We start from the raw sequence: 11,123 nt of genomic DNA, 5'->3' as shown, positions 1-11,123 counted from the left end.
CTTGCTCGGGTTGCCATGGAGACAGGACCAGGGCAAGAGGCATGGAGGGAGGAGGAGAGGAAGGAGAGCAAGTGAGAGGGACAGAGCAAAGATGAATGGGGAATGTTGGGGTGTAGTCAATTGATCCCTGTTTTATAAAGCCATGGCGGGCGTGTCTTATTGCTCCTCAATACTCCTAATTGGCTTCCTTGTCTCGCTCTCTGAGCACAATATGAGTCCCTTTTATTAGAGGACTAGCCTAGTGGTTAGAGCGTTGGACTAGTAACCGAAAGGTTGCAAGATCAAATCCCTGAGCTGACAAGGTACATATCTGTCGTTCTTCCCCTGAACAAGGCAGTTAACCCACTGTTCCCCGGTAGGCCGTCATTGAAAATAAGAATTTGTTCTTAACTGACATGCCTAGTAAAATAAAGGTTAAATTACATTTCAGGATGAACTGTTCCGGCTCGACAGCCTTCAGCAGGGTGGCCTAACCCCTTGACCTCCCTTCTTCTCCTCTTCCTCCCCCGTTAGGAGGATGTGCGTGCTGACGTGGTGGACAACCTGGTGCGGGACATCCAGAATACCCAGTGTCTGCTCAACGTGGAGCACAGCGGCGTCACCTGCCCCCACGTCACACTGCAGTTCGCCGACTCCAAGGACGACGTCGGCCTCAGCCTGGTCAAGGAGGGCATGGTCATGGTGGACGCGCGGAAAGAGAAGCACCTGCAGAAAATGGTAGGAAAATGGCCGCCTTGGCGGAATTTGAAGAGAGAAATGAAAGTTATGTTTACCTTAAGTTTTCAGTTTTATAATGACTTTGTCAGGGCACTATGGCCAAACAGATGTTTTATGTACCAGTGGTAGCATTGGGCCAAATGTATTGGCGTTAGAGTTGAGAAAAGGTGACGCTGACATGTGCCAGACGTTTTCAGGTCATAGTGACTTTGTCAGGGCCAAAACATGATAGTGGGTGACAGTGTATGTGACTGGCTGGCTGAAGGGTCTAGTCTATTTCAGCAAGGCTGTTAGCCTTATGCTACCATGCTAACAGGTCAGTGTTTTGTTATGAATAAGAGCTAGCATTTGGCTAAATGCTGACGTGTTTAGTAATCCAAAATGAAGACCGATCTGAAGCGATGCATCTCTCCGCTCCTCTCGGTAGGTCTAGTGCTCAGCAGGACAGGCCCCTCTGACGGCGGCCATTTTGTAATGTCATGAAGTGCAGCTCGTTTGCCTTCCCTCATTATGCTAATTCAGCTGGCAGACTCAAAGCCTCTATGTAAATGAAAGATAAAGGCACAAAACTGAAATATTTATTCCTGGCGCAATTACCGCTCCTACACGCCCCGACATTACTCCACTCTGTCATTTAGGTACAAATTGGCACACACACGTTCACACACAAAGCCACAGAAATGGGCTCACCGGTCAGAACACAAACACTCATAAACATATGAATGCATACCAACACACACACACCACACAGAATTTTAGACTTAATCACCCTTGTTTCCCTATACCACCACTAAAGTTTTACAACCCATTGAAAGACACTTAGTCAGCCCACATCAGTCAATAAGTAACTGTATAGTGTGTATTTGTCGCCAGGGAGCTCACCTTTGACCTCTTTGGGCCACTGAGACTGTAAACAGTATTGTGTTGAAACGACCCACTGGAACAGAGTCAGAGCAGTGATTAAAACCCAGCTGTCCACTGAAACAGGCTAATAGAGCCATGCAGTCTGAACCCTGCTGTCCACTGAAACAGGCTAATAGAGTCATGCAGTCTGAACCCTGCTGTCCACTGAAACAGGCTAATAGAGTCATGCAGTCTGAACCCTGCTGTCCACTGAAACAGGCTAATAGAGTCATGCAGTCTGAACCCTGCTATCCACTGAAACAGGCTAATAGAGTCATGCAGTCTGAACCCTGCTGTCCACTGAAACAGGCTAATAGAGCCATGCAGTCTGAACCCTGCTGTCCACTCTATTAGGCGAATAGAGTCATGCAGTCTGAACCCTGCTGTCCACTGAAACAGGCTAATAGAGTCATGCAGTCTGAACCCTGCTGTCCACTGAAACAGGCTAATAGAGCCATGCAGTCTGAACCCTGCTGTCCACTGAAACAGGCTAATAGAGTCATGCAGTCTGAACCCTGCTGTCCACTGAAACAGGCTAATAGAGTCATGCAGTCTGAACCCTGCTGTCCACTGAAACAGGCTAATAGAGTCATGCAGTCTGAACCCTGCTGTCCACTGAAACAGGCTAATAGAGGCATGCAGTCTGAACCCTGCTGTCCACTGAAACAGGCTAATAGAGCCATGCAGTCTGAACCCTGCTGTCCACTGAAACAGGCTAATAGAGTCATGCAGTCTGAACCCTGCTGTCCACTGAAACAGGCTAATAGAGCCATGCAGTCTGAACCCTGCTGTCCACTGAAACAGGCTAATAGAGTCATGCAGTCTGAACCCTGCTGTCCACTGAAACAGGCTAATAGAGTCATGCAGTCTGAACCCTGCTGTCCACTGAAACAGGCTAATAGAGGCATGCAGTCTGAACCCTGCTGTCCACTGAAACAGGCTAATAGAGCCATGCAGTCTGAACCCTGCTGTCCACTGAAACAGGCTAATAGAGCCATGCAGTCTGAACCCTGCTGTCCACTGAAACAGGCTAATAGAGCCATGCAGTCTGAACCCTGCTGTCCACTGAAACAGGCTAATAGTCATGCAGTCTGAACCCTTCTGTCCACTGAAACAGGCTAATAGTCATGCAGTCTGAACCCTGCTGTCCACTGAAACAGGCTAATAGAGTAATGCAGTCTGAACCCTGCTGTCCACTGAAACAGGCTAATAGTCATGCAGTCTGAACCCTGCTGTCCACTGAAACAGGCTAATAGTCATGCAGTCTGAACCCTGCTGTCCACTGAAACAGGCTAATAGAGTCATGCAGTCTGAACCCTGCTGTCCACTGAAACAGGCTAATAGAGCCATGCAGTCTGAACCCTGCTGTCCACTGAAACAGGCTAATAGAGCCATGCAGTCTGAACCCTGCTGTCCACTGAAACAGGCTAATAGTCATGCAGTCTGAACCCTGCTGTCCACTCTATTGGGCTAATAGAGTCATGCAGTCTGAACCCTGCTGTCCACTGAAACAGGCTAATAGAGCCATGCAGTCTGAACCCTGCTGTCCACTGAAACAGGCTAATAGAGTAATGCAGTCTGAACCCAGCTGTCCACTGAAACAGGCTAATAGAGCCATGCAGTCTGAACCCTGCTGTCCACTGAAACAGGCTAATAGAGTAATGCAGTCTGAACCATGCTGTCCACTGAAACAGGCTAATAGTCATGCAGTCTGAACCCTGCTGTCCACTGAAACAGGCTAATAGAGCCATGCAGTCTGAACCCTGCTGTCCACTGAAACAGGCTAATAGAGTCATGTAGTCTGTCAGGCCTGTTTGTCTTATACTGGTCATGTCTCCTGTGCTGCTCCCTCTGAAACAATGCAGCCTATTCAGACTGGGATGTGAAGGCTCTGGGACGTGAAGGCTCTGGGACGTGAAGGCTCTGGGACGTGAGGGCTCTGGGATGTGAAGGCTCTGGGACGTGAAGGCTCTGGGACGTGAAGGCTCTGGGACGTGAAGGCTCTGGGACGTGAAGGCTCTGGGACGTGAAGGCTCTGGGACGTGAAGGCTCTGGGACGTGAGGGCTCTGGGACGTGAGGGCTCTGGGACGTGAAGGCTCTGGGACGTGAAGGCTCTGGGACGTGAGGGCTCTGGGACGTGAAGGCTCTGGGACGTGAAGGCTCTGGGACGTGAAGGCTCTGGGACGTGAAGGCTCTGGGACGTGAAGGCTCTGGGACGTGAAGGCTCTGGGACGTGAAGGCTCTGGGACGTGAAGGCTCTGGGTGCATCTCTTTCATTGATATAGTCTAAAGTGGCATAGTTTTAATAGTCTAAAAGAGAGGGGGGGGGGGCTGAACAGGTGAAAGCACCCTGAAGACCTTCTACCTTATCACTTTAAAGTCCCCCTGGCAAACAAAGCTCCTCTGTCAGCTAGACTGACCATTGACTGATCTCAGCTTCCATTTCCTCAAATGGGCTTTATTTTGAAATGTTTAAAGCTGAAATGCTTAGTGGTGAAACTCCCACGTCCGTTTGTGATATTACAACAACGAACACCGTTTTTTCCCTCCTGACACCATTGTATTCCAGATGACAAATTGCTGTTCTCAGGCGCTGGTCTTGTTTCATAGAGGAGAGCGGGATTTGTTCGATTTATTTGAAGGGAAGCCGTTGTAGTCAAGCTAGGCTCTGTTTGTTTTGTGGATATGCCCTGTAGCAAATGGACAACACACTTAAGCATTGTCCATGCAATAAAGATAGACAATATTATTATAATCGTAAATGTATGCAGGCTGCTAGTATTGTTGGAGAGAAAAAGAGGGAGGTCGATAGAGAGAAGAGAGAACGACAGAGAATGGGGGGATGGATAAATAGAGAGAGAGGGATAGAGATATATAGAGAGAGGAGAAAATAATGGAGAGAGTGAGAGGGATAGATATAGAGAGTGAGAGAGAGAGAGAAGGCGGGAGCCAGCCAGAGGAGGTGTGGAGGGGAAGATAAAGAGCTGAGATAGAGACAGTGTGTTCTGAGTCAGGCGCAGTAAAACCAGGCATGCATCACTGCAGGGCCAGAGTGGCTAACTTTAAGAGCCTCCCAACACAGAGGACTAACCTAGCTGAAGGGCCCACACACGTTATTGTATAGGCTAGTTGTCGCTTAGTATTCGGCCTACACAGTAATACATAGAAATGATGTTATTATATGAAGGTGGTTGATATTACCATAGAAATAGGATTACCATTCAATGGATATTACATGAATACATAGTGATGACATGACATAGACATATGTATATTCACAGGTATTACATTTGAAATGAGAGGATAGTAGGATATTGCAGCATCAAAAGAGCTGCCTGTTTGCTTTAGTGCAGTCAGGGATCTGGCATACATCTCAGGTGTATTGCATTGGCTAATGTGTGATCAAATGAACGTTACTGTCCTGCATATTGTCAATGATTAATGACCCCTGATCGGTTTATGGTTTATTACATACAAACACATATTGCTGGAGCTGGTATTCATTCAGACTGGATCACACGCTCCTGTCACACATCATGTGTACACACACAGTATCTTACTGAGCTAATATTCATTCAGACTGGATCACACACTCCTGTCACACATCATGTGTACACACACAGTAACTTACTGAGCTGGTATTCATTCAGACTGGATCACACACTCCTGTCACACATCATGTGTACACACACAGTATCTTACTGAGCTAATATTCATTCAGACTGGATCACACACTCCTGTCACACATCATGTGTACACACACAATATCTTACTGAGCTAATATTCATTCAGACTGGATCTCACACACACACACACACACACACACACACACACACACACACACACACACACACACACACACACACACACACACACACACACACACAGTATCTTACTGAGCTAATATTCATTCAGACTGGATCACACACTCCTGTACCTCTCACTGTTGGTACTGTAGTAGAGCTCAACAGTGTATCCAGATAGTACATCACCCTCCCAAGCTACTCTACTGTCGGGTGGAGATAGTACATCACCCTCCCAAGCTACTCTACTGTCGGGTGGAGATGGTATATTACCCTCCCAAGCTACTCTACTGTCAGGTGGAGATAGTACATCACCCTCCCAAGCTACTCTACTGTCGGGTGGAGATAGTACATTACCCTCCCAAGCTACTCTACTGTCGGGTGGAGATGGTACATCCCCCTCCCAAGCTACTCTACTGTCGGGTGGAGATAGTACATTACCCTCCCAAGCTACTCTACTGTCGGGTGGAGATAGTACCACACCCTCCCAAGCTACTCTACTGTCAGGTGGAGATAGTACATTACCCTCCCAAGCTACTCTACTGTCGGGTGGAGATAGTACATTACCCTCCCAAGCTACTCTACTGTCGGGTGGAGATAGTACATCACCCTCCCAAGCTACTCTACTGTCGGGTGGAGATAGTATATTACCCTCCCAAGCTACTCTACTGTCGGGTGGAGATAGTACATCCCCCTCCCAAGCTACTCTACTGTCGGGTGGAGATAGTACATTACCCTCCCAAGCTACTCTATTGTCGGGTGGAGATGGTACATCCCCCTCCCAAGCTACTCTACTGTCAGGTGGAGATAGTATATTACCCTCCCAAGCTACTCTACTGTCGGATGGAGATAGTATATTACCCTCCCAAGCTACTCTACTGTCGGGTGGAGATAGTACATCCCCCTCCCAAGCTACTCTACTGTCGGGTGGAGATGGTATATTACCCTCCCAAGCTACTCTACTGTCGGGTGGAGATAGTACATTACCCTCCCAAGCTACTCTACTGTCGGATGGAGATAGTATATTACCCTCCCAAGCTACTCTACTGTCGGGTGGAGATAGTACATCCCCCTCCCAAGCTACTCTACTGTCGGGTGGAGATAGTACACAACCCTCCCAAGCTACTCTACTGTCGGGTGGAGATAGTACATCCCCCTCCCAAGCTACTCTACTGTCGGGTGGAGATGGTATATTACCCTCCCAAGCTACTCTACTGTCGGGTGGAGATAGTACATTACCCTCCCAAGCTACTCTACTGTCGGGTGGAGATAGTACATTACCCTCCCAAGCTACTCTACTGTCGGGTGGAGATAGTACATTACCCTCCCAAGCTACTCTACTGTCGGGTGGAGATAGTACACAACCCTCCCAAGCTACTCTACTGTCGGGTGGAGATAGTACATCACCCTCCCAAGCTACTCTACTGTCGGGTGGAGATAGTACATCACCCTCCCAAGCTACTCTACTGTCGGGTGGAGATGGTATATTACCCTCCCAAGCTACTCTACTGTCGGGTGGAGATAGTACATCACCCTCCCAAGCTACTCTACTGTCGGGTGGAGATAGTACATTACCCTCCCAAGCTACTCTACTGTCGGGTGGAGATCGTACATCACCCTCCCAAGCTACTCTACTGTCGGGTGGAGATCGTACATCACCCTCCCAAGCTACTCTACTGTCGGGTGGAGATAGTACATTACCCTCCCAAGCTACTCTACTGTCGGGTGGAGATAGTACATCACCCTCCCAAGCTACTCTACTGTCGGTTGGAGATAGTACATTACCCTCCCAAGCTACTCTACTGTCGGGTGGAGATGGTATATTACCCTCCCAAGCTACTCTACTGTCGGGTGGAGATAGTACATCACCCTCCCAAGCTACTCTACTGTCGGGTGGAGAGTGTGAGAGTGTGTCAGGCTGAAGAGCAGGTGAATGCAGACAGGAGGCAGTCTGTATGAACTGCTGAGCTCTCTCCTTTCATATCCTGAAATGAGTCAGGATCTCCCCGTAGAACTCACTAACTCCAACAGCGTTGGCAGAGCCGACGGCTGGGCCTCCCCCTTAGCCTGACACACACACTATCGCACACACACTCAGACACACATACATACACACACCTCCTCCGCCGGTCATTGCCTCAGAGCCTTAAACCGTGTGGTGGGGTGATGGAGAACATGCCTTCTCCTCCTCTCTCCCCTCCTGTATCCCCCTCTCTCTCAAGCCTTCGCCCCTCAGGCAGGCTGGCATGGGAGACCATCTTTAGGGAGAGCCCTGGCACTAACCCCCCCTCCCTTCTCTGTCGGGCTAGAGTGGCACACCGCCACCCCTGGCACACCGCCACCCGCACACTGAGCACTTACTCGCTCCTCCCATCCCTTTTAATGTCTCTCTCACTCCCTCTTTCCATTTGCTCTTCCTCCCTCTCTCTCTATCCATCTCTCCTATGCTCACCTTCTCTCTGCCCCTCCTTCCATCTTCCCCTGTCTCTCGCTCGACCTCCCCTTCTCCATTTTCCTTCTCATCCCTCTCCCTCTTCTCCTAGTCCTGTCTCCTTCCATCCCTCTCTCTTCTCCTAGTCCTGTCTCCTTCCATCCCTCTCTTCTCCTTGTCCTGTCTCCTTCCATCCCTCTCTCTCTTCTCCTAGTCCTGTCTCCTTCCATCCCCCTCTCTCTTCTCCTAGTCCTGTCTCTCCTTCCATCCCCCTCTCTCTTCTCCTAGTCCTGTCTCTCCTTCCATCCCTCTCTTCTCCTTGTCCTGTCTCCTTCCATCCCTCTCTCTTCTCCTAGTCCTGTCTCCTTCCATCCCTCTCTCTTCTCCTAGTCCTGTCTCCTTCCATCCCTCTCTTCTCCTAGTCCTGTCTCTTCTTCAATCCCCCTCTCTCTCTTCTCCTAGTCCTGTCTCTCCTTCCATCCCCCTCTCTCTTCTCCTAGTCCTGTCTCTCCTTCCATCCCCCTCTCTCTTCTCCTAGTCCTGTCTCTCCTTCCATCCCTCTCTCTCTTCTCCTAGTCCTGTCTCTCCTTCCATCCCTCTCTCTCTTCTCCTAGTCCTGTCTCTCCTTCCATCCCTCTCTCTCTTCTCCTAGTCCTGTCTCTCCTTCCATCCCCCTCTCTCTTCTCCTAGTCCTGTCTCCTTCCATCCCTCTCTCTTCTCCTAGTCCTGTCTCCTTCCATCCCTCTTCTCCTAGTCCTGTCTCTCCTTCCATCCCTCTCTCTCTTCTCCTAGTCCTGTCTCTCCTTCAATCCCCCTCTCTCTCTCTTCTCCTAGTCCTGTCTCTCCTTTCATCCCTCTCTCTCTTCTCCTAGTCCTGTCTCTCCTTCCATCCCCTTCTCTCTTCTCCTAGTCCTGACTCTCCTTCATCCCTCTCTCTCTTCTCCTAGTCCTGTCTCTCTTTCCATCCCCTTCTCTCTTCTCCTAGTCCTGTCTCTCCTTCCATCCCTCTCTCTTCTCCTAGTCCTGTCTCTCCTTCCATCCCTCTCTCTTCTCCTAGTCCTGTCTCTCCTTCCATCCCTCTCTTTTCTCCTAGTCCTGTCTCTCCTTCATCCCTCTCTCTTCTCCTAGTCCTGTCTCTCCTTCATCCCTCTCTCTTCTCCTAGTCCTGTCTCTCCTTCCATCCCTCTCTCTCTTCTCCTAGTGCTGTCTCTCCTTCCATCCCTCTCTCGCTCTTCATCCTGTCTATCTCACTTAGCCAAAGAGAGGTTGCGCACAGCAATATGGGAAGGCAAGGTGCTAGCATCCAGAATTTGCATGAATTTGCATGTCTTTGAGAGCGCCGCCATGATGAATTCTAATCCACAGGAATGAAAGGAAACGGCGGTGGATCAGACCTTTCATTCTAAATGAGATGTGATTTAAAATGCTGTTAATGCTGATTATTTCCGCTCTGCCTTAGCCCAACCATGGGCTCTCTCCTCTCTCTCAGCCCCCCTCCCACATTCTGCTTCATGCCTCCCTTTGATTACATTATTCCATGGGGGGGGGTGTGTTGAGGCGGGGATGGTGGGGAAAAGTGTGTGTTATGGGGAAAAGTGTGTGTTATGGGGAAAGGTATGTGGCGGGGAAAGGTGCGGGGCGGGGAAAGGTGCGGGGCGGGGAAAGGTGCGGGGCGGGGAAAGGTGCGTGGCGTGGCGGGGAAAGGTGCGGGGCGTGGCGGGGAAAGGTGCGGGGCGTGGCGGGGAAAGGTGCGGGGCGGGGAAAGGTGCGTGGCGTGGCGGGGAAAGGTGCGGGGCGTGGCGGGGAAAGGTGCGGGGCGTGGCGGGGAAAGGTGCGGGGCGTGGCGGGGAAAGGTGCGGGGCGGGGAAAGGTGCGTGGCGTGGCGGGGAAAGGTGCGTGGCGTGGCGGGGAAAGGTGCGTGGCGGGGAAAGGTGTGTGCCTGCTATAGTAAAGACATCTGTCTCCCCTCTGTGCTGCAGTAACCACCACATTTAACAATGGAAAGGTGACTGGGAACATGGACATGTACAAACAGACCAGCTATGACCTCCGTAAGGCTCCGTAAAGCTCCGTAAAGCAGTCATAGAGGGAAAACGGCAGTACAGGGACAAAGTGGAATCAATTCAAGGGCTCAGACACAAGACGTACTGTATGTGGCAGGGACCTTAGACAATCACGTATTATAGATACTGACGGCTCGAGCTGCCAAGCTCCGTCCATGGGCAAACCAGCTGACTGGAGTGTTTATGGACATATTAATTCTCTCCATATCCCAGTCCATTGTCCCCACTTGCTTCAAGATGTCCACCATTGTTTTTGTACCCAAGAAAGGAAAGGTAACTCAACAAAATGACTATTGCCCCGTAACACTCATCTCTGTCATCATGAAGTGCTTTGAGAGGCTAGTTAAGGATCATATCACCTCCACCTTTCCGTCACCCTAGACCCACTACAATTCACATATTGCCCCAATGTAAGAATGTCAGAATGCTGTTCATTGACTCCAGCTCAGCCTTCAATACCATAGTGCCCTCCAAGCTCATCACTAAGCTCAAGGCCCTGGGTCTGAACCCCTCCATGTTGAACTGGGTCCTGGACTTCCTGACGGGCTGCCCCCAAGTGGTGAAGGTAGGCAACAACACCTCTGCCACACTGATCCTCAACATGGGGGCCCCACAGGGGTTCATGCTCAGCCCCCTCCTGTACTCCCTGATGACTGCCTGGATGACTGCCTGGCCACGCACGTCTCCAACTCAATCATCAAGTTTACCAACAATGACGAGACAGCCTGGAGGGAGGAGGTGAGAGCCCTGGTGGAGTGGTGCCAGGAAAATAACCTCTACCCTCAACGTCAACAAAACTAAGGAGTTGATCGTGGACTACAGCAGACAGCAGAGAGAGCACCTGAAGTGGTCCCTTTACACATTCAGTGTGGTGAAGAAGGCGCGACAGCGCCTTTTTAACCTCAGGAGGCTGAAGAAATCCGGCTTGGCCCCTAAGACCCTCACAAACTTCTACAGATGCACCATTGAGAGCATCCTGTCGGGCTGTGTCACCATAGCTATTTCATAGTCTGCAACCACAGGGTTGTCTAGAGGGTGCTGCGGTCAGCCCAACGCATCATCAGGGCACACTGCCTGCCCTCCAGGACATCTACAGCACCCAGTGTCACAGGAAGGCCAAGAAGATCATCAAGAAGATCATCAAGGCCACCCGAGCCACGGTCTGTTCACCCCGCTAAACTCTAGGAGGAGGAAACAGTACAGGT

At 50.4% G+C, this 11,123-nt stretch overlaps 1 protein-coding gene across 1 annotated transcript in view; it reads left to right on the top strand.

Annotated features, from left to right (window-relative positions):
• LOC115199103 (staphylococcal nuclease domain-containing protein 1) overlaps positions 1–11,123 on the top strand; it is a 351,451-nt gene that overhangs the window by 320,936 nt on the left and 19,392 nt on the right. Inside the window, exon 22 of the mRNA XM_029761673.1 lies at positions 514–717. Within this exon, the coding sequence (XP_029617533.1) occupies positions 514–717 (204 nt within the window). The remainder of the gene's footprint in view (positions 1–513; positions 718–11,123) is intronic.

The sequence above is a fragment of the Salmo trutta genome, chromosome 8, assembly GCF_901001165.1.
Source record: "Salmo trutta chromosome 8, fSalTru1.1, whole genome shotgun sequence".
In the NCBI taxonomy this organism is placed as follows: Eukaryota; Metazoa; Chordata; class Actinopteri; order Salmoniformes; family Salmonidae; genus Salmo; species Salmo trutta.
Note: the sequence above shows the minus strand (reverse complement) of the source record. Positions and strands in the feature narration are given on the sequence as shown.